The sequence below is a fragment of the Macaca mulatta genome, chromosome 13, assembly GCF_049350105.2.
Source record: "Macaca mulatta isolate MMU2019108-1 chromosome 13, T2T-MMU8v2.0, whole genome shotgun sequence".
NCBI lineage: Eukaryota > Metazoa > Chordata > Mammalia > Primates > Cercopithecidae > Macaca > Macaca mulatta.
The window spans coordinates 94,353,252-94,378,281 of record NC_133418.1 but is presented as its reverse complement, the minus strand read 5'-3'; the positions used below and the strand labels follow the sequence as shown (position 1 = coordinate 94,378,281).

Sequence of the window (25,030 nt, the reverse complement as noted above, 5' to 3'; positions counted from 1 at the left end):
TATTATGTAGCCAAGAATTAAAAATGTTCTTCCACAATGAAAATAATGTCAAAACTATATCTTTAGAAATGCTGTTACTGATAATCTTCAATTATTACAACCAAGTAATATGGTATAGTAAGCAAATTCCAAATAAGATTATTTAGGTCTTGATTTTGAATGGAAAATGGCCATTATTTGTGTATTTTTTTAGTCAAACAGAAGTTTGCATCAACAAATAGATGTTCTAAAGTAAACTTTTTATATGGAATCATTTTAGATTTATTGAAAATTTGTAAGAACAGTACAGAGAATTTTCCTATCTTTTTCACCCAGCTTCTCTGATGTTATATGGTATATCTGTCAAAACAAGAGGTTAATTTTGATACAATACTATTAACAATGGACTTTATTCAGACTTCACCAATTTTTCCACTAATGTCCTTTTGTGGTTCTAGGATCCAATTGAGAATACTATCTTGCTTCTAGTCATTGTATCTCCGTAGTCTTTCTTCATTTTGTGATAGTATTTTCTTGCTTTTCATGGTGCCTTTGAAAAGTACTGGTTGGACATTTTGTAGAATGTTCCTCAGTTTGGGTTTTTCTGATGTTTTCTCATGATTAGACTAGAGCTGTAGGCTTGGGGGTAGAATACTGCAGAGGTGAAGTACCCTTCTCGTATCAGAGAGATTCATGATATCAGCCTGACTTATCACTGGTGATGTTAATCTTAATCACTTAGTTAGGTGGTATCTGTCAGGTTTTTCTACTGCAAAGATGCTGTTTTCCCCTTTACATTTACATACTCTATCCACTAAGCACAGCCCACACTCAAAGGCTGGCTGTTGGAGGAAAGGAATGAAGCTCCACCTCCTGGAGCGTAGAGTATTTATATATATTATTCATACCTCTGTGGAAAAAATTTGCCCCTACTCCCCATTTATTTAATTAGTAATTTAATTATATCAGTATGGACTCATTCATATTTATTTTATTTTTTAGATTATAATCCGGTACTATCATTATTTTGCCACTGAAAGTAATGGCTAGCTTTGGCCATTGGGAGTTTTCTTTTCTTGAGACAAGGTCTTGCTCTGTCATCCAGGCTGGTGTGTGGTGGTGCGTTCACAGCTCACTGCATCCTTGACCTCCTGGGCTCAAGCAATCCTTCTGCCTCAGCCTCCTTAATAGCTGGGACTATAGGTACATGCCACCTTGCCTGGCTAATTTAAAATAAATTTTAAAAAACAACTTTTTATTTTTTTTTTTTGTAGAGAAGTGGGGGGTCTCGCTATGTTGCCCAGGTTGGTCTTGAACTCCTGGGCTCAAGCCATCCTCCTGCCTTGGCTTCCCAAAGTGCTGAGATTATAGGCATGAGCCACTGCGCCCAGCCTGGGAGTTCCTGAAGGTTGGCTCTTGTGTCTTTTTGACATACTGCCATCTTTTTTCTTTTAACCACTTATTTTTTGGCACTTTAAATTCTCCAGGTTCATCTTGTATTCTTCCTTGCCCCATCCCTAGACTCAGCATTTCTCTAAGGAGCCCTAGATCCCTTTTTTTGAAGAATGATGTGAGAAACTAAAATCTAGGCACTTACTATGCTCTTTATTAGTTTCCTATTGCTGCTTATACTACAAATATAGAGTGGTTTAAAGGACACAAATTTATTATATAACAGTTTTAGAGGTTTGATGTGGGTTCTGCTGGGCTGAAATCAAGGCATTGGCAGGACTGGTTTCTTTCTGTAGGATTGGTATGGGATCTGTTTCCTAGCCTTTTCTAGCTTCTAATGGATGCCTACATTCCTTGGCTTGTGGCTGCTTCTTCTGTCTTCAAAGCCAGCATTGGCTGGTTGAGTCCTTCTCACATCAGTACTAAGCCATCTTGTGCCTCCCTCTTCCACTTAAAAAAAATTATTTTTGATTTTCATAGGTACATAGTAAGTATATATATATTTATGGGGTTTCTCTCCCACCTTTAATAACACTTATGATTACACTGAGGCCACCAGAGTAATCTAGGCTAATCTCACTACGTTAAATTCATCTGATTAGCACTCTTAATTCTCCTTTGCCGTATAACACGGTGCATTCACAGTTCCAGGAATTAAGATGTGGACATCTTTTGGGGGATGATTATTCTGCCTACCATATGTTAATCGCTACTGGGATGTCTTTGATTATAGGTCCTCTCAGTGTGCACAGCTAGCAATGTACTTAGGAATCAGTTTTGCAACAGGAAGAAATATCTCAGACAATAACTCATTAAGAAAATTGGTCAAATTTCCAATCTCATATAATATGAAAGATTAGTTTGGTCTCTCTCATGTTAACATGAACCCCAAAATTGTAATCACAACCAAGAAGCCTCAGTGTCAAGCAAGAATTTTTACTGTCTGCATGTATATATGATTATGTTTGTGGAGTCTAGTGAAATTTGTAGTACAAGTGGTTTCTCCATTTTTCTCCACTTTTTGGTGTTTCAAGTTTGAAATTATATTTATAATTAAGTTTGTTAGAATATTATGTAATTATTACTTGCTCATATTTTATACTTTGATTTCTATCTTGTATTTTCAGCATAGTCACATTTGAAACCTAACGATACAGGCATACTACAACAGGATTATTGCTGCAAAAAGGTCATAAAATTACCTCTCATCAGAGTTTTTAAAAGCCTTCGTGGAAATTAATCATCTTAGAAGAGGGATGTGGAGAGCATTACTCAGTTTGTAATGTGAGTTCAGAAAAGATAGATCTTCCCTAACTTTGTCTATCCAGCATTTAGCACCCTAATAAAAGTTGAAATTCTGAAAAGTATAACTACTTGTTACTTAATTCCCTGATTTATTTGTATAACTACTATTATTATGGACAGATCCACACTCAGTAAATACAGTATTTTCTTATGATCTTTGTGATAAAAGTTTGTATAAAATTTGCATCTGTTCCTATTGTTCATTCTCATTTAATAGAGGACTATGGGTAGCATTTCCTTGGTTGCATCCACATCCTTTATTCAGGATTGAAAATAATGTTGAAGGAGCAGTTGTCTATCTTTCTTCTGCCTTGCTTTTTGTTTCTGGTGTCGTATTCATAGTGCCATAGTAGATGCCATATTGAGTTACTATGAGTACAACAGTGATAAATTTTACCCTATTGTTGAGATTCAGTTATTAGAGCATTGGTGAGTAGTGCTGATGTTTTCGTTACTCCCTAAATTATATTCATCTACACTGAAATGAAAAAAAAAAGTTGTAAAAAGCCTTACTTTTTATTAAGAATGCATAATGCCAAACTACACATTCAAGTAAATAGTTATTTTTTTCCCTCCCTAGGCAACTCTAAAACTTGGTAAAAGGGAATGTAAGTCAAAACTGTTCTAAAATGATGAGCTAGGTTTGGACAATAGAGTATGCCCAGGGATTACTTACAACTGCTTTGAGAAGGCAATGCTGATAACATAAATGAGGTTTTAGAAAGAAGATAGCGGTAGTGGAGCTATGCCAGGATATACAGATTCTATCTTTATAAACCTGCCAGACTCCCAGCCCTCGTCTGAGAAATTCAGGTTAAAGACAGAATATCCCGCAGTGGAAAAGTATGAAAAAGACAAATTATATTTACTAATTTTAACGATACAGGTTGCACTATCATAAGCTCATAGAAATATGAAATAAATGTCATTAAAATGTGATTTTTGAGGATCTCAACATTAAGAAAAATCTGAGAAACACTTTAAACGTGGATAAAATTTGCACCGATGACAATGAAATGGGAAAAAAACAAAACCCTTGCCAGGTATTCCTGTGATTTTTTTTATGGGGAAAAAAAGAGAAAAACATTTAAGCTAAAGGAAGTAAAAAATATTTAGAAATATTGGCTTGGAGTTTCTAGAAGATAGAACAAAATATTAGAAAAGTTTTATAGCAAAACCTCATGGATATTGCTACCACTTCCATCCCACATGGGGAGCAAGAGGTTTTCTCACTTGGAATGCAGAAATACATTCGATCTGTCAGTATTGTTCAGTCTAGAACATCCTTTACAAGTATGAGACTCTGCAGAATTAGTAAACATTCAAGGAAAATGTTAAACAGTATCTAGTACTAAAAACTGGAAAATCTAATCTCTGATGAATAAATAATTATCTGAGGAGAATTTAAACTATGTGTAATTAATACCTGTGGAAAGTTGAAGTATCTATGCAGAGAGGCTGTTTAGTACAGTGATTTAAAAACATCAAGTTTAGTGTCAGACTGCCTGTGTTTAAAATCTGGTTTTACCCCTTACCATGTCTTTAGCCCTCAATGTCTCTCAGTTTCCTCATTCATAAAATAGGGATAATAATTTTACTTATTTCATAAGGTTGTCTTGAGAATTAATTGAATTAGCGAAAAATGCTCAGAACAATATTAGACATGTAGTAAGCACACAGTAAACCTTTTTATTATAATTACACAATTTGTTCCTAAAAATAGCTGCTATGAAAAAGACCTTGCAAATCTTGAAGATTAAGAATATGATTTTTGAAATAAACTAAATTAGTAGAACAGGTATAGCTAGCTGACAAATTAGTTAGATGATCAAGCCAAGGGGATTATCCTTAAAGTTGTCAAATGGCAAAGAAATGAAAAGTGTGAGAGGAGAGATCCAGAAGTTTTAACATCTAACAGAATTTCCAGAATTTCCAGGTGAAAATATGAGAGGATGAAGATAAAAAAATGTATCTTCTTAAATGGAAGGAATGTTTTCTATATTAAAGAAAGACTCAAATATTAGAAGAGTTTACCAACTGCAGGGCAGAATTAATGAAAAAAGTTCCATACCTAGACTAACTCTAATAAATTTCTATAAAAGGAATTCATTAAATTTCTTTTAATGAAGAGAAAATTATAAAAGCTTCCAGAAGAAAGAAATAAATTACCCAATTAGGAAAACTTAGCTATCTGTACAAATTTGTATAGCTAGATTTCTTACTAGCCATATTCAATGATAGAAAACTACAGAAAATTGCTTTGATATTCTGAGGAGAAAATGATTTGGAACTGCAAAATTCTGTTTTTAGCCAAACTAGCCTCTAAAATTGAGAATAAAACAAATACATTTCAGGAATGCAAAGACTCAGACATTTTTTAAAATAAATTATTTTGAGGAGAACTAATAGAAAGACATAGGCAACAAGAAGAAATGATGAGCAAAGAAGCCAGCAAACTTATGGTCAAATCTAAATAATAATGTTTCTGTCAAGTTTAAGGAATGTGTTAGTTATAATAATACAGTAATTATTATATAATTGCTGTTGCAGTAAAATAGTATTTTTTGCAGCTGTTGGGTGATTTCTACAAATCTTATAAGAAAGGCAAGAGGAAAGCATATCCTTTTTAATATTATTACTATTTTAAGAAATTTAAATTTAAACTAAACTCTAATTAGTGATAGAATTGAGGGCATGCTTTTTTGTTCGGGGGTTATTATTTATTAACCCAATGTTGATAGACTTAGATGTTTAAATGCATTTGTCAAAAATAGAAGGGTGAAAATATTTTAAGGGCAAATTCTAAAAGAAGAAAACAGGGTATACAATTTCCAAACCACTACTATAGGGGTCAACAAGGGACTATTTTGTAAGGGACTAGGTAATATTTTAGGTTGTGGTCCATACTATCTCTCTTGTACCTATTTCCTCTGTCATTGTAATACTGAAGCAGCCACAGGCAGTATACATAAACAGATGGGTATGGCTGAGTGCCAATAAAACCTTATTTATAAATAAACACTGAAATTTTAATTTCATGTAATTTTTTCACATCACAAAACATTCTTCTTGTGGGCCATATATACAAAGTCAGGCAGCAGAGTAGATTTGGTCCATGGGCTATAGCTTGCTCCTTTCCACATTAGAGAACAAAGGGAGGGAACAAAGGAAATTAATTTCAATTAAGACAGAAAATGGGAGAAAAATGGACCAGGGTAGGGGGAGCAAAAAACTGCAAGGGAGTATAACAAACAGGAAACATAAAATGAGATATCAGGAAAAGAAATAATTATCCCAATAAATGTGAACAGCATAAACTTTTATCATAAAGAGAAGAAATTCTCAGGATGTAGCCTGAATGATAACAGGGTACTAGACAATCAGGGTGTATCTCTACCATAGAGCAGTGCTATTGAAGTATGATTTGTATAACAATACCAGTCAGCAAACTGTTAAATTCCACAGTAAGATAAGAATAGAAACAGAGTAAGTTAGAGTAAGTATTTAGAAACTCTTTTTTTTTTTTGAGACAGAGTTTTGCTCTTGTTGGCCAGGCTGGAGTGCAGTGGCCCGATCTTGGCTCACTGCAACTTCCACCTCCTGGGTTCAAGCGATCTCCTGCCTCAGCCTCCTGAATAGCTGGGATTACAGGCATGCCCTACCATGCCCGGCTAATTTTGTATTTTTAGTAGAGACGAGGTTTCTCCATGTTGGTCAGGCTGGTCTCGAACTCCCAACCTCACGTGATCCGCCTGCCTCGGCCTCACAAAGTGCTGGGATTACAGGCGTGAGCCACCGTGCTCGGCCTAGAAACGCTTATAATAATGTGACATTGTTACCACATCCATGTGTGAGATTATTTTTCTGCTAACTCATTGAATTTCACAAAACTCAGTTCATACAAGTTTGGAAAATTAAAAAGAGAAAACTGGTTTGAGAATTGCTACTAGAGAATACAATGCAGTTATTTATCAAATGAAGTAGTTCCCTATGTGTAGACATGGTCAATGAAATAAACACATTGTAGGAAAGTGTAGAAGGTGTGATCCTGTGTATGTGTGTTTACAACCAGTCTTAACTGGAACTAACATGTTTTTTAAAAGCACCAATCATATATGTAACAAATTCTCAAGGAGTGGAAAAATTCACATCAATTTTTTTTTTTTTTTTTGAGATGAAGTTTCACTTTTGTCACCCAGGCTGGAGTGCCATGGCACAATCTCGCCTCACTATAACCTCTGCCTCCCAGGTTCAAGCAATTCTCCTGCCTCAGCCTCCCGAGAAACTGGGATTACAGGTGTGCACTATCACGTCTGGCTAATTTTTATATTTTTAGTAGAAACAGGGTTTTACCATGTTGGCCAGGCTGGTCTCGAACTCCTGACCTCAGGTGATCCACCCGCCTTGGCCTCCCAAAGTGCTGGGATTACAGACGTGAGCCACTGTGCCCTGCCCACATCAAATTTTTAATCATGATTACAAATAAGAGATTATGACTGGTAGAGTACAATTGAGGGAAGTAGTGATAAAGGAGTATTTTTATGTTTTAGTCTACTTACATTTGTATTATTTGACTTTTTTTTTTTTTTTTACAGTACATGTATTTCTTTTATACTGCTTTTAAAATGTTTTATTTAAATTAATAATCTCTTGGCCTTTTAAATAATTGCCACTGGTCAATTGAATGTCCATTCAGAAAACAAAGAGTTTTAACCTCTGCTTCACATAATCCACAAAAATTCATTTGAAATGGATCATGCATAAACTCGTGAAAGTTAAAACAGTAAAGCTAATAGAAGAACACATGAATAATGTCCTAATGAGTTTGGGATAGGCAAAGATTCCTTAAGCAGGACACAGAAAACACCAAGTACGTGGAGAAGATTACATGTTTATATTCTGTATATGTGTATGTGTGTGTCTGTGTTTATAGCTGATGGACTTCGTATCCCAAAAACTAAGAAAGACAGACAAATCAATTAAAAAAAAAAAAAAAAAGGTTTGGAAGAGGTACTTTACAATGAAGAAATCTGAATTACTAATTTGAATATGAAAAGGTGCTCAGTTGGCCAGGCGCGGTGGCTCACGCCTGTAATCCCAGCACTTAGGGAGGCCGAGGTGGCTGGATCACCTGAGGCCAGGAGTTGGATCACCTGAGGTCAGGAGTTTGAGACTAGCCTGGCCAACATGGCAAAAACCCCGTCTCTACTAAAAATACAAAAATTAGCCGGGCATGGTGGCGGGTGCCTGTAGTCCCAGCTACTCGGGAGGCTGGGGCAGGAGAATTGCTTGAACCCAGGAGACGGAGGTTGCAGTTAGCCAAGATCACACCACTGCACTCCAGGCTGGGCGACAGAGCGAGACTCTGTCTCCAAAAAAAAACAAAAAACAAAAAAACAAAAAACAAATAAACAAAAACCGGTGTTCAGCATTATTATACAGGAAATGTGAATCAGAACTACTACACGTGAATTCTAATGGCTAAAATGAGAAGAACTCCTAAGATTAAGTGTTGGGGAAAATATAGATAGAGCAGTTGGAACATTTCCGGTGGGAGTGTCAATTGGTATAATCACTTTGAAGAACTGGTGCTATCTACTGAAGCTGAACAGACACAAACCCTATGAGGCAGCAGTTTCACTGCTGGTTATCTACTCAACATAATTGGGTGCTCATGTTCAACAAAAGACAGGTACAAGATTATCTGTATTAGCTTTATTCCTAATAGACAAGGAATCTTCATAAAAAGCATAAACTGTATATTGGTCTACAGTGGCATATTTATATAATTGACACCAGCAATTATATCAATACTGGCATTGCAAGGAAGAAAATGCTGCCACACAACAACATAGATGAATCTCATCGACAAAATTATTGAGCATAAGAAGCAAAATACATAAGAATATATACTGTGTGATTCTACTTATATGATTTATGGTGTTAGAAGTTGGAGTAGTGGTTTTCTTTTGGGAGGGGAAGGTTTGACTGGGAATGGGACACATGGGAGCATCTGAGGATTTTAGAAATGTTCAGTATCTTAACTGGGTGACAGCCAGGCATATATGTATATGTGACAATTTATTAAGCTCTATACCTATATATACTTACTGTTTGAACACTTCACTGTAAGTTATACCTCTATAAAAATGTTTAAAAAACACCAACTCAGTCATTACCCACTCATCTGAAATTCTGTCATTATTATGTACCAAATCCTTAACATATTCAAGGACTTTTATCTAAGTCTTGCATTCTTTTCCATTCACCTATTTTTGCAGGTATACTTTTGATTTAATCATTGTTGCTTCATAATACACTTGTTTAATGGTTCATGTCTTTCCTGCTTATTATTCTATTGCAAAGTTATCTTGAATATTCTCACCTTTTTATTATTATAGATAATCTGTAGCTTTATTTAGTTTTTGGCTTTGTCAAATAGCCAAATTCTCACACACCCTCATGCTATTGAAATTTTCACTGGAGATCATTGGCATCGCTGGTTGAGTTCAAAACCATTGTGTACTCTCTCCATCTCTTTCTAGTTAAGTAATTGTTTTCATGTGACTCTTGCAAGGTAATTAGGTTTATTTCTGCACATTTTGGTTTTGCTGTTGTGAATAGGAACTCTTTTGTTACATTTTACAATCCCTGATGCTATATTCTTGATATTATTGTAACTTGTTAATTATAACAATAGTGCCTACCTGTTGAACACTCTGTGCTAAATAATCTTATTTGTTTCTCACATCAATCCCCCTCAGGTAAATAGTGTTGCATTGTGCTCATTTTGTATTTGGGTCTGAAGGGTGAACAGCTGGCTTGTGGTGGTTTAACTCCAGAGCTGTACTGCTTACACACACTGCTCTGTGGGCCTAAGTGTCCTCAATGAAGGACAGATGTGTGGGAGCAGGCAGTGTGGGGTCATGTCCAATATTGGTGGATGAGACTGACATTGTAGTGACTAGTAACTGAATGCTTATCAGCAAGACCTATACACTGAAGTGAACTTTTTAATACATGCTTATTTATATATGTAAAATACAGTATTCTAGTTTGGACTTACCCAAACCAAATAAAGCGTGGTGTGTGTATGTGTGTGTGTGTGTATGTGTATTTTTTATTTTGACGTGGAGTCTTGCTCCATTGCCCAACTACGTTGTTGTGTGGCTGGAGTGCAATGGTGCGATCTCAGCTCACTGCAACCTCTGCCTCCCAGGTTCAAGCAGTTCTCCCCACTCAGCCTCCCGAGTAGCTGGAATTCCAGGCAGCCGCCACCATGCCTGGCTAATTTTTGTATTTTTGTAGAGATGGGGTTTCACCATGTTGGCCAGGCTGGTCTCTCAGGTAATCCATCGCCTCGGCCTCTCAAAGTGCTGGGATTACAGGCATGAGCCACCATGCCCGGCTATGTGTGTATTTAATCACTGTTAAATACATTATTTTTATGTATTCTCAGGGTACTGCTGTATTTACCAAATGATGATAGCTGTTGTCTTAGTTGCGTTCTTTGCTTGCAAGGAACCACCAGCTGAAATAATGAGAGTTTATTATTCCTCTATTCCTGCATAGCAGGAAGAGAGGTGGATTCTCAGGGATATCCAAGAGGTGGATCTGTAGACTGGCCAGGACTTGCGGAGATTAAAACTGTCTTTTGTTATGAATCATAGTCAGCTTTAGGGGGCTTGGCTCATCTGGAGCTTTTGCCCTTCACTCTTGCATGCTTTTATTTATTCTTTTTGAGATGGAGTTTCACTCTTGTTGCCCAGGCTAGAGTGCAATGGTGCAATCTCAGCTCACTGCAATCTCTGCCTCCTGGGTTCAAGTGATTCTCCTGCCTCAGCCTCCTGAGTAGCTGGGATTACAGGCACCTGCCACCACGCCTGGCTAATTTTTTGTATTTTTAGTAGAGATAGGGTTTCACCATGTTGGCCAGGCTGGTCTTGAACTCCTGACCTTAGGTGATCTGCCTGCCTCGGCCTCCCAAAGTGCTGGGATTACAGGCATGAGCCACTGCACGTGGCCTCTTGTATGCTGTTTTTATCCTGCCTCAGCCCCTCTGCTCTTTGGTCTGTCCATTTGACTGTGTGCTACCAACTTGTCTGTTTTCTCTGTGGTCCTCGGTGAAATTTCTGAGGGGGAACATTTAGTTGGCCTAGGTATTTACTGTGTTTGCCCAAGCTCTTCATGCTTTGTGGGCTATTGGACAGACTATTGGATTGGCTGCCTCAGTTAGGTATCTACCATAGTAATTCTGGTCATTGTGGCCAGGGGGAGATGGCTGGTCATCTAAACATGGCACATCTAGGACTCCCTCTTCAAAGAGCAAGAGTGATTTGCCCTAGAGAAAAGGAATGTAGTCACAGTGTACACTCTGATTAGTGTGTTTAGTACCATTACACAATTTCCCTTTTCTTTTCAATGCAATAGAAAGTGGCTAACATTGAAAATAGCAGTTGGATTTAGAGACGAGTAGTATCAGAAGGGAAATATTAAAGAGAATGCTTATACACTTGACAACAGTCTTTTGCTTACTGCTCTGTAAGCTGTCAGCACATATTCTTTTATCTCCTGTAGGTATCTTGGTTAAAATATCTGTTTAGCTAGGATTGTTAAAATTTTGGATAAGTTAGTGATAAATACTAAGGAAAAATTCTTTCCTTAATATTTTAATAGCTAGTTTTCGCTTGAAAAGATAATTTTGAGAATTTTGCAAACCTCATGATTACCAAATCTCTTTTAGGATCTTCTCATATATATATGTTAGTTATTTAAGCCAAGATCAGTGCTGAATTTATGGTATATCATGAAGCATTTATGATAATAAATAATTTATAGTAAAACCAGAAAACTGAAATATTGTATTCAATAATATGTGGATATTGGCAATAAAATTATAGGTAAATACTTGTTAAATTGATTCTAGGTTGGGCCATGCAGGCTGCTGCCTATATCTTCATTCATAGGAAATGGAAGGATGACAAGAGCCATTTTGAAGACATGATTGATTACTTTTGTGATATTCACGAACCACTTCAACTCCTCATATTCCCAGAAGGGACTGATCTCACAGGTAAGGTAGCCTGGGTTTGGCACAGTTAGAAATCATGTAGTCTAAACTTCTCATTTCTCAGAAGAAGTAACTGAACACCAATAAGAATAAGGGCTCTTCCAGGTGTGGTGGTCCATGCCTGGAATCCTAGCTACTCAGGAGGCTGAGACTGGAAGATGGATTGAGTCCAGGAGTTTGAGACCAGCCTGAGCTACATAGCGAGACTTCATCTCAAAACAAAACAAATCAAAACAAAAAAATTAATGGCTCATCCCTAAGGTCACTCAGTTAATCAATAGCATGTTAGGACTCAGAATTCTTGGTTTCTAGCCCATTTAATTTATAGTAGGCAACTCCAAGAGGTCATATTATTCATACTTGCCATCTTTGAACTTTATATTTTAAGCCTCAGAATATATTTTAAAATATCAGGCTTTTATCCTTATGTAAGCGTAGTTTTAAAATCATGTTTTAGATAATGTTTATCCTCCCCTACCTGTTGTTTATATTCTCTTATCCTCTTCTAAGGTATTTATCCATTAAACCCTTCCTACTCCTCAGCTTCTTCCTCATAAGAAAAAGATCTGAGAGTAACTAATTTCAGTTATTGTTGATTTACATTAACAGGTTACCTGTCTCCTGATATTTAAGCCCTATCCTTGCTACAAGCAGGAATAGCTTTGCCCTTCTTCAAGAAAACTCAGCCATCATTGAGTTGTAGCGAGGACACAGGAAGACATGTTTATAACTTTTCTGCCTTCCTAAATATTAAACTTTTTTTTCCTTCTTCTTTGAGCCTGTCACCTCGGCTAGAGTGCAGTGGCATGATCATGGTTCACTGCAGCCTTGAACTCCTGGGCTCAAGCCTATAGTATTTGGGCCTACACCAGATACTACCACCACACCTGGCTACCAGATTTTAAACCGTATAGGCTAGGAATTGCCAATGGATTTCAAGAAAGTCTTACAAAAACTATAAACAAAATACTCAACAGTCTGTCATCCTTACTAAATCAATAGTTTTCACACTTTTTAAACCATGGATTATTTTTGCAGATGAAGCCGTCTATCAAGGATGTTAGATGATAGATAAAAGCAGAACTGCTCTGGTTGATACTGGGAGGAGTGGCGGTGGGGGCATAGCTTAGACAGAAAGTACTTCTGTAGAATCTTTGGACTCAAAAGACCAAAATTTGCTTTTAATAATCCCGATAACTTCAAGAAAAATACAGCAGAATTTGAGAAGGATTCAGTGGATCTTACAGCTCTGCTGTATAAGGGAAGACAGGCTGAAGCAGGAGAGAACTGAAATCTAAAATCTCAAGTAGTATGGAGAGGTAGAACATGAACTGAACTTTCAAATTTTTGGTAATAGACTAAGAAGGGCAACCCTTAGAATTTAAGAGAGGAGAACAGGTAAATGAACATACTGTTCACACTGTGGACATAATAATTTATGGAACTCATTACAAAAGAGAGTTCAAGATGAAAAATAGACATTACATACATATTTAAGCAAGTGAATAGGTGACTGAGCCATAATTGTTAAGGGAAATTAAGGTATTTTAGGATTTACTGTAGGTAGCAATTAAGAGATCTTTGACACATCTATTGCAGATGGAACTGAGCTAAATGAACGGTAGCACTTTTTATATACTAGTCAGATCTCTAAAATATATGCCAACTGTGTAGTATATATTTGAATTTTTACAGTTGAGATTCTAAAAGTGGTTGTATCACAGAGGATAATACTGAGGATAATAATGGCTGCTTGTGGAAGCTTGAAAATATATTCTTGTAAGTTGTAAGTTGATTTCCAGAACTAAATTATCGTTAGGAAATTATAAGGGATAGGTGGCCATATTTAAATTTTATAATATTTAGAATGTATAATACCTAAATTTCGATATTGAAATATCAGCTTTATTTGAGTATAGAAAGCAATTTACTGAAATGATAGATTTATATTTGTGAATGCGAAAATATACACCAAAGAATGTCAACTTTGAAAGTTATTTGGTAAACAAAAACTAATGAAAGAAAGGTCATATGTTACTGCTACATTAGTGTTAATGTGTTCATACATTAGACCTTCAGAGTCATAAAATGTATATGTAAACCTTTTTTCATTCGATATTTGTTCTCAGGTTTCCTTTTATAGGTGATGAACTGTACATCTAGTTGCATAATTTTGGAGTCCAGAGTGCTCACCATTACATGATGTAGTTGCATATATATTTTAAATGCAAATGATATTTACCTTTAAAGCTAGACTTTGCCAAGGAGAAAAAACAGACTGATCCTGAAGCTTTTAAATATTTTTTTAACAGTATAATACAGATAATTGTATTGAGCTGGTAAAAAAAAAAAAAATCATTTTAAAAAATAGGCTAACAAAATATCTCCAGTTTGGAAAAAGTATCTGTTAATTAAAAGGTGTTTAGTTACTACCATACTAACCTTAAACTGGATTTTTCAGCCCAGTCGGACTGTTTTATAATTTAAGTTCTGAATCTAGCTGGCATGTACATTTAAATTAGTGCATTTAAATCTAACTTTACATATATTCTATCTTCATATTTTATTGTTGGTTATAACTTTTTAATGGAAGCAATATATGTTAATTAGGGAAAATTTGGAAACATAGAAGTGTGCACAAAACTTGCTATAATCCCACTGCCCATAAGTGAACACTATTTTAATGTTGGTCCATTTCTTTTGAATCATTTGGTCACATGCAGACATATGTGCACCCATCCGTATTTATTCTTTATTCTTGGGTTAGGGAGTTCTATATTGTATTGGCATATTAGTTAGGGTTCTCTAGAGAAGGAGAACCAGTAGGATGTGTATATATAGAAAGAGGTTGAGATTTGTTTTAAGGAATTGGCTCTTATAGTTGTGGAAGCTTGGTAAGTCCATGATCTATAGGGTAGGGCGGCAGAGTGGAGATCCCAGGAAGCAGTTGAAATTCAAGGCCAAAGGCAGTCTAGAGGCAGAATTCTTTCTTCCTTGTTGAGGAGAGGAGGGCACCTCTGTCTTTTTCTGTTAAGACCTTCATTCACCTGATTTGATGGGGCCCACTCCCATTGTGGAGGGTCATCTGCTGTACTCAGTCTACTAATTTAAATATTAGTCTCTTCTAAAAAACACCTTCCCAGAAACATCTAGAATAATATTTGACGAGATACCTGAGTATCATGGCCTATTCAAGTTGACATATAAAATTAGTTATCACAATTAGTATATGATGATTTTGGGTTCCATTTCCCTGATTTGGAAAGATTCTAACAATTATATTATTGCATATAACTTAACACCTACTATATACATACAACTTATTCTTTTTAATTCGTATATGAGTGCCTGGATCTTTATCCCTACTATCATGAACTTTACGTTCTATGAGGAAAGACAGGTGATAAACTAATAAGTTAATAAAAATATGTCAGTCCTAAGTGCTATGCAGAAAAATAAGGCAGGATAAGGAGATAGAGAGTCATAGAGGGAGTGTAGGGTGCTGTTTTATTCAGGATGGTTAGGGAAAGCCTCTCTATTAAGTTTCTATTTAGGTAGGGACTAAATGAACAAAGCAGAAAACCATGCAGCTGTAAGGGCGAAAGGCATTCTGGGTGAAGGGAGGAGCAGCAACTGCACGGATCCTGAGGTGGGAACGTGCCCAGCTGGTTTGAGAACAGCTGCTAGTAGTCCCATGGGTGGAAGGAGTGCAGGAGTGGGATAGTTATAGGGAGAAACGTGACAAGACAGGCTGTGGTCAGAAAGTGGGATGCTAGTGCACTTACTAGCAATAACGGAGTCTGGGGATGGGTAGATGAACTAGGGGGTAGATGGAAAAGTCTGCATCTCTAATCTCTCTGTATTTCTGATCATTTTTACCTTCCCACATTGTGACTATTTGTTTTAGAGCTGTTTATACTTGTACTCACATTCTACAACAGTTCAGTTTTGCTTTCAGAATCCCCAGAGTTTTATAAACTGAAAGACCAAACTAAAGGGTAGTTACTACTCATCTTTGTGGTGTCTCTGGGATTCCGAATCCCGTTTAAGGTCCTGTCAGCTGTCTATAATATAAGTATTGTTTTGTAGCCCCATGCCCAGGATATCTTCAAATGAATATGAGAGGAACTTACTACTCTTCATGTGTAGGGGCTTTACTTTTGACTTGCCTGGCTCAATTCCTCTATCATGAAATGATGTAACACCTTCTATAGGAGTGTTCTTTGAATATTTCAGTGTTATGGAAGGCATCTATGGTTTTTGGAGACTTTGAAGATTCAGTGATCTCAAATTCACTCCTAGTAAAGTTGTGTCAATATAGATATTTTTCTTGTAACTGGGAATAATAGTTTATAAATTTCGGAATGTAGCTGAGGATTGCGGGTTCTAACATCTGCTGTCATCAGAAAGTATTTCATGATCTCTCCCAGCAGTTGAGGCCAAATTTCTGAACACTTTACTTTTTCCAAATGTATTTGCTGAATAATGGGTTTGGTTCTTCTTGGAACTTGTAAAGTTACCTCATGGAATGGAAAAAGAAGGTTTTGCCAACAACTGGAACATGTACTTGACTCCGTAACTATATTCAGCCAAACCATGTTCAGATGTTTGTACATGATGTGCTAATCATGTGCCCATTCCGTTATGGAGTGGTTTGGGTTAGTAATATTAGCATATTCTGTGCCTGAGCAAGGCAGATATTTCAGTTTACATGGAAGGCTTAAATTAGTGGGTTTTAAAGAATGTTGATCTGATATATTTGATTGCTAGTTATTTCTTCTGGATGTCTAGGTCATTATATTTTGTTAGTGTCTTTGTTTTATTAGCATTTTATATTTTAATATTTCAATTTTCTTATACAGGGATCGTTTTACAAAAATTTTAGTTTATTAGCATTTTTATTTTCATAGAATGTTGACTTTTATGAAATCTTTTAAAGAAATTAAAATATTTGAATATGAATTTCAGAAAATGTATAAAAATCTATTTATGCCTTTCTTATAATTTTTTTTAATTCTGGTAAGTATAACCGAGCATCTCAGCTTTGAAATGCATTTTAACATTTTTTTTCTTTAGTCTTAGAATATAGCCTCGAAATGTACTTTGAAACTCTGTTTTCCTTCTTTTTACACTAGACACTTCCTTGCACCATGTATGCTTATCTACTATATGCTTGCTTAGAAATTCCAGAGGCTAATTTTGAAACAAACCAGGCATGGAGGCCCTGTGGAATCCTTCCACTTAGGGGGAGTTGTGAACGATTAGTCCACTACCACCAGGCTGAAGTAAAATAATGCCAAGTGGACCTCTGGATGGCCAGTTACCCAAGATAGCCATCAGAACAAGACACACATACCCTGTGCCATCCACACATTTCCCATAGCAAGTTTCCTTTTGAAAACACTATGATAAATTTTAAAACTTAAGATGGGACTTTAGAACACTAGTTCCCTATCTTCTCAGTTTGCTGACTCTCTGTTTAAAACCTTCTTTCCCTCCCACTAAACTTGGCCTTTTGAGCAGCAAATAGCCAAACCTGGGTCTGGTTACATAAGTAGGTCTGGGATCTTGATAACGGATCATCTGCAATGTTTGTATCTTCTCATTTGACTCAGTATTCAGTCATTATAGAATAACTAACTGCTATTTTTATCAAAAAAAGTTCTGTACTTTCCTTACCTCATTTATTTCCCTTTAGTTTATGATTTATAATGGTCCATTGTTTTGTTTAGAAAACAGCAAGGCTCGAAGTAACGCATTTGCTGAAAAGAATGGACTTCAGAAATATGAATATGTTTTACATCCAAGAACTACAGGCTTTACTTTCGTGGTAGACCGTCTAAGAGAAGGTAAGCACCCATTTCAACATGTACTTTTTAATGAAAGTGGCAAAAATTGCTAAGCTTTATATATAGCCCTTTAGAGTTTATAAAATATGTTTTAATACTTTATCTCAAGAAATGAGATACTGTGTTTTTATTCCAAGTTGACCTATGTACTAAAATGTTTTGCCGTGTATTCTTGAGAGATATAAAAGAGATCTCTGTAAAAACTTCTTTCCCCTTTTTTGGAATAGACATAACTCTATGTTACATACTTTTATATATATACACACACATATAGCATATGTGTATATGTGCATGTGTGTGTGTATGTGTGCGTGTATATATGTATGTATGTATAGAGTTAGGCTATAATTCCATTTTAGGATATTTCTCCAAGTGGCAAAAGTGTCTTTTTCTTTTTTTTTTTTTTGAGATGGAGTCTCACTCTGTCGCCCAGACTGGAGTGCAGTGGTGCTATCTTGGCTCACTGCAAGCTCCGCCTCCCAGGTTCATGCCATTCCCCTGCCTCAGCCTCCCGAGTAGCTGGGACTACAGGTGCCCGCCACCACGCCCAGCTAATTTTTGGTATTTTTGGTAGAGACAGGGTTTCACCATGTTAACCAGGATGGCGTCAATCTCCTGACCTTGTGATCCACCAGCCTTGGCCTCCCAAAGTGCTGGGATTACAGGCATGAGCCACTGCACCCGGCCAAAAGTGTCTTAAGAGTATCTTATCACTTAATCCATTCCTCTAGTACTCATGAAAAGAAAAAAAAAAGAAAAAAATCTTATCACTTAAACTAACCATATGTTCAGCTCTTAGGGTTTGAGAATATATCATTCTCTTACTATTTTAAGCTATAGAGAAATATAACAATCTGAAAAATAATTTTACTTTAATTATTTCACTCAGTCCACCAAGTAACTGGTTGGTAGGAAGGGAAGTGCCACTGCCTCTACTATTTTATAGTAGAACTGGCATCCACCTTGTGGTAAGTACATTTTCACAGGTTACTTGAGTCAGGGATAGAACCTTCTTCTTCCTTATTTGTGGCTCATATCACACTTCTTTCAAACTACGTCTATTCGGGGGCATATATGAGCAGAAAGTGATTCCGTTGATGATGTCGCACCCATTTAAATGCTTAAGTTTTGATGTAAATGAAAACCAATTGTACTTTTTAATTATAGTTCTGCATATTTGCAAGTTTATATATTTATACACATTTGTACATACAAATAACACACATATGAAGTAACTATTTGGAAACATACTGAAGTGTTAATTTTATAACAATTCAAAGCCCACAGTCAGCTAACAGAAGAACTGTTTTTGCACATTTCTGCTCTTCACTCTGATTTCCAGTAAGCATATTCTGTAATGGTGATCTCTGTGACAAATTACCACCTTCATCTGGTAACTGATACATTTTCATAAAACTGCTGTGCATAACATGAAAAGTCTTGAACCATTATGTAAGAAAAGGTACGAAGTTCTTCTTTCCCTCAGTGGCATCACTATTGTTCTTTTAGGATTTAATATGCTTTAAGATAAAAAGTATAACCTGCCAAGATGAAGCATATTTATAACCACGTACCCATGATTTAAAGAAAGGTTCACAATCAATTCGAAATCACATGCTATGGTAAACCAAAAATGTTATCCATATTAGTTTGGTTTGCTTTTGAAATTCTGTGATTACAACTAATATGACATGGACTTGTGGGCTTGACATTCCTGTTGGATGTGCTTAGTGAGTGCCCGTCTACCCATAGAAGTTCATGGAGAATATGGTTCTTCATGCCTGTGGAGTGGGGTGGAGAGGCACGAAGACATTCAAGTAGTGATGCTTTTTTTTTTTTTTTTAATTTGATACCATTTACTGTGGCATGTAACTTAGACTCACCCTTCTCATTCAACAATGTTTTTCCATTTTACAGTATTTAATGATTTCTTTAAAGGTATTTCTGACATCATAGAACAATCTATAGAGCTCTGTTTTGAAATCTGGAAAATATTTTAGTAGCAAACTGATTTATAACTTTGGTGAATGTGTATTAGTCCTCACTCCAAGCACTAGTCAGCAACCACAATATGTAATTTTTCCTGCCAGTTGTGGCAGCTGGTCTCCCCAGCATCCCTCCCATATCAGTAAAAAGAAACAGATGATTCCATTTGTTTCAGTTAGAAAACAACAGTTAGATGATTTTATTTGTTAGAAACATAGAATGGGACTTGTATACTATAATAATAAAAATAAAAAATATGATGAGGATAACTATAATAGTATAGCAGCTAACATTAACTGAGCATTTACTAGGTACCTAGCATTATGCTGTATGTTTTATATGCCCATGATCAATTCATCTTCACAACAACTGTACGTGGTAGTTACCATTATAAATATTTATCTCATTGTGCAACACTGAAGCAGAAATTGAGGTAAAGAACCTCATCAAAATTGTTGGAATACACTTTGTCTAACTGAATAGCTCATGTTCTTTCTACTGTAACTAGTTGCTGCTTGTATTTATAGTATGATTTTAGTTAACAAAATCTCCAGATCATTAGGCACCTTTCTAACACTAGTGAGCTGGAATATTTTCTTTAAGAAAGAGTTTAATAGGAAAAGAATTTAAAAAGAAGCTATATGGCCAGAACACGGAGAGATGGTAGTCACCAGGCGGCTGGTTGTGATGCTGCCTGAGATAATGGGGGGGGGAGCAGAGCAGGCAGAGGCCAAGGAGGCATCAGGTGGGGAGTTGAGGGCAACTCTCATTTCTTGGGGTTCAAGTGAATAAATAGAGAAGTTTCATTAGTGATCGGAGGTGAGGAGGATCTTGGAGGTCATCTAGTCCAGAGTTCCCTTTTAGAATGGGAATCTAAGACTCAGAAAGGGGCCCAGCCTGGCTTTCTGATCTTTAGGCTCATATATTAAGACTTGAGATCATATAGATTTGTTCGAGTTTTAGGTTTGAAATACTTGTTTTTGAATTCAAAGAAAGCAGTTTATATTTCAATCCATACTTAGCTCATATGCTTAAATTCTAAATATAAAGGAATGAAGGATGTAATCTTTCTACTATTACTCCAGGGGAATACAGGGTTAACCACAAAATAAAAATTAAATTCCCACTAGGTAATTTGGATCAGCACCCCGAACCAAATTCTTCAGTTTGTATTCAGAGAGAGAGAATTGCTGACTTAACATGCAGATTACATAATTAGTGTCTAACAGTCCTGTTTGTGGGACTCTTGATGTTTGTCTACAATAGTTCTCATGTGCTCTGAGAAAGTTGATGGCTACCTAGGAAATAAAAGCAGTATACCAATCATAGACAGCGTAGTCTTCAGTAGCGTTGTTAAACTATTTTAATTTCTTAGATTTTTGGTTAGTGCTTAGAGCTAACAATCCAGTCTGTCTGTGGCCTACAGTGGAGGACTAAAGGTGACCAACAGAAACCCCTCTCTGTGGCTCACATTGCATTTATAATAGTCAGCAAGCCTCTCCCAGGGTGGCATTTCAATTACCCTTTCGAAACAGCCAGCATGTTTTAGGAGGCAAGGAAGAAAGACAAATTATTGAAATATTGGGTGCATTATATATCATGCACTCTGACCTTTTCATACAGCCTTTTATTGCTGGAAACTATGAAATTGGATAAGACCTTTCCGTTATGTTAAATAAGATGTGGTTGTACAGTAGACTTTTGACATTTGCTAGAATATTTTCTGAGACAATTTCCATTTCCTCAGTTTTAGAAATATTTTTGTAGTTTAGTAGCTTTTGAGACCATTTTACAAGGAACATGATAGAGTGCAACAAAACCTAAATGAAGTTTGTACACTGATCAGTGGATAAGCACCCAGATCACCTAAGTGGCCTGGTGACCTGCACGTCATGAAGCAGAAATTCTTCAAATTTGCCCCAGGAGAAGTATACATGACCGCATGTCAGAGACCTTTGATGTCTCTTCATGTTGAATTTTCAAATGCCATGGTATTGCTTTAGACCATAAAGGGAATTCATATTCTTTTCTTTGTTCCTTTTAGTCACTGCCCACCTCGCCCCCACTTTCCCTCCAGCGAAAAATCTGAGCTGCTCATTTAGGACAGATCTTGTTGTGTTTAGTGAAAAAAGTCATGATAGCCTTAATGAAAAAGGATAGAAGCCTATCTGTGTACTTAAAAACAACCATCTAACACTCACCAAGTTCTGTGCCAGGTATTGAGTTGTGCATGTTTCTTTACCTTGCCCATGCAGTAGAATCAACCATAGAGCTTTTTAAAAATACAGATACTGAGGTCCAAGCTCAGACCTATTGAATCAATCTGGTGATGGGGACCTAGACTCATCGCTACTTCTTTCACCACTCATACGTATCCCCTAATTCTCCTACCTAAGCGAGGTGGTAGTTTGCCCTGTGCTGCACCTGTGGAGCCTGGCTCTGTTTAGCAACTTTCGCAGGGCCATACTGCTGCTGAGCGGAGGAACTTTAAACTCAAGTCTTTTTGTTTCCAGTGCTCATGTTCTTTCCACTGTATAATAAGCTTACAGTTTTTCAAATGCAAAAAAAAAAAAAATTTATTCTTTGTAGATTTTTTTTTTTTCTATTTCCAAGATTTCTCCCTGATATCCTTGGCTCTACTGTGAGTTCTGTTTAAATGAAAAAATATATATAAAGGGTTTTCTTTTTGTAAGCCTCTTTTATTTTTCTGATTTCTGCCTTTACCAGTTCCTCCTCCATTTCTCTAATCTTTAAAAAAACAAAACAAAACATGACATTCAAACTCTCTGTCCTTTCAAATTGTGGTTCCATTCTCTGGCAGAACCTGGGTTGAAAGAGGGAAAACAAAATTTTGGTTCAATCGTTTTCTTTCTTTTTGCCATCAAATTGCAGAAATAGCTTGATGACTTGATTTTCTCAACACTGGTTCATTTTTTATTAAAAATAGATAATAGTTTTTTAAATTGTAAAAACAGAACGTACTTACTGTTAAAAAATTGGAAAATTAATAAAGAAGAAACTAAAGGCATTGACCCTGTTGCACAAGCCAGAAACCTGGGAGTCATTCTTGGCTCACCCCGCTCTGCTTTTCACATGCTGTGAAATCCCAAACAAGGCCTTTTGGTTCTACCCCTTAAGGATCTCTCAAATTAATTCTTTTCATTCGCAATGCCATACTGGTCTGGGCCTTCATTGTATGTTCTCTGAATTATCATACAGCTGCTCAGCTGGTCTTTCTAGCTCTGGTCTTGCCTTAACCAGTCCTTTCTCCACTTTGTAGCCAGAGTCAAGCCTTTTTCTAAATGAGGGTGGCAGCACACTGAGGTAGGTGTCCAGGCATTGGAGTCAGGTCTCACAGAATTCCAAGGTTAAATCTACTCTGACATGATTTACCCAGGCCTTCTATGACCTACCTCTCTGGCCGTATCTCCTGTCTCCCTAGTTGTACCATTTGTTCTAGCCTTATTGAACCACACTTCTTTCCCAGAGTGCACAGTATGCTGAGGCTTCCCCACGGTATCCTCTTCCTCAACCTGTAGATGTCACCTTAGATAACAGGTCATCCAGGAAACCTTCCTGATTTTGTTTGGCTTGGTTGGGTACCTTGCTTTATATTCCCTGTATGAATGCTTTTCCTACTAGCTTTATGTACATTTTTCTTACTATAGTATCACTTGCGTAGTTGTTTATCTCATTGACTGTTTTTTTCTCAAGCCTTTAGCACAGAGCCTGGCATATAATAGATACCCTTCAAATTTTTTGAGCCAATCAACTAATTGGTCAATGTAATTTTATACCCTATGTTCCAATAAAGATTTAAAATGGCTAACATAAATATGTATCATATAATAATAGCAGCGCCCCAGCCTGGTCAAGATGGCGAAACCCCATCTCTACTTAAAATACAAAAATTAGCCAAGCATTGTGGCACGTACCTCTTAATCCCAGATCTTCAGGAGGCTGAGGCATGGGAATTGCTTGAACTTGGGAGGTGGAGGTTGCAGTGAACTGAGATTGCACCACTATACTCCAGCCTGGGTGACAGAGCCAAGACTCTGTCTCAAAAAAAATAAAATAAAATAAAATAAAAATAATAATAATAGCAGCAGCACCAAAAGTAAGAGAAGAAATCAAGGTAAGGGAAAATAGGGGTAAATTTTTTAAAAACTAGATGTGAGGTTACTATACAAAACATGTTATAAGTTTCTACATTCCTGTATAATACGAGTCCAAACATTGGCCCTGAGCTTTCTGTGCCTTTTATACAAGGAAACCGAAGTATCATTGACCATGTGTATAAGGTCAAAGCAAGCCAGATGATTAAAAGAAGCATTTTTGAAAAACTTGGAATATCTCCCATGGCTTTTCACAAAGAGCACATTGTACATTTCATGACCAAGATCCTGAACAGCATCTTTATGGGAAATACAATGAAATTTTTAGGACTACTCCACATAGACTCATCATGGTTGTCCATGTTGGCTAATGGAATAAACACATTCCATTACATGAGAAAGAGCAGTCTCATAAAAGCTCAAAACACTGAGACTCTATATGGATTTAGAGTGTCTCAACTCTAAAGGTATAGATAGACTGCATGTCCTTCAAACGATTCTCCCTAAAAAGTATTTCACTCACTGAGGATTGGATGACAATTAGTTCACGCTGAGTTTGATTTTTCTTTGTAAGGCATCTGTTCTACAGATACTTTGTGTCATGAAGTGCTGCAGAGTCAAGGGCGATAGTAGTAAGTGGATCTAGGAGTTGGACTGAGGGAAATTACAGAGCTTACTGAGATTTCACACATGAATTGAAGGCCTCCCTCCAAACTGAGATCTGCCAGCATGTCCTTAGAAAACAGTGAGGAGTATGTGTTTTTCGTATCCTCTGCAATGCTTGCACATAGTAAGTGGACCATTGCTGAAAGCTCAGGTCCTGGTCTGTGTGGCTCTTTTGGTCTTGTTTATTGCTGTGACTTCATGCCCTCTCTTCACTCCAGTCATGTGGGACACACTTTACTCATGCTGTTTCTTCTCCCAAACTGTTCCTGTTCATCTGGCTAGCTCCCATGGGTTCCTCCAGACAGCTTAAGTGTCTTTTCCACTTCAAACAATTTTCTGACCTCTCCAGGTTATTGGAGTTCCCTCTTCTTACTCTCATCATAATCTATACATTTCTGTTAATAACCAGTAGGTTTTTAGTGGCTTTTTTTTTTTTTTTTTTTAGTCCATCTCTCTCATTGGACTTGAGCTTCTTTAGAATAGAGATACTGTGCCGTATTTGTTTTTATATCTGAGGTCCTAATACCATGCCAGGAATATTATAGGTACTCAATAAATTTATAGTTTGGTACAAATTCTTAAAGATGACCTAATTTTAGCATCTCTCT

The 25,030-nt window shown here is 36.7% G+C and overlaps 1 protein-coding gene across 10 annotated transcripts in view; it reads left to right on the top strand.

Annotated features, from left to right (window-relative positions):
* The window catches only part of LCLAT1 (lysocardiolipin acyltransferase 1), a 215,352-nt gene that overhangs the window by 114,665 nt on the left and 75,657 nt on the right, over positions 1-25,030 (top strand). For 7 of the 10 annotated variants that reach the window (XM_001104502.5, XM_015112036.3, XM_077959795.1 and 4 more), the window contains 2 exons: positions 11,663-11,809; positions 17,539-17,655. In XM_001104502.5, coding sequence (XP_001104502.1) covers positions 11,663-11,809; positions 17,539-17,655 — 264 coding nt within the window. The remainder of the gene's footprint in view (positions 1-11,662; positions 11,810-17,538; positions 17,656-25,030) is intronic. The other 3 variants (XM_077959801.1, XM_077959800.1, XM_077959802.1) reach the window with 1 other exon arrangement.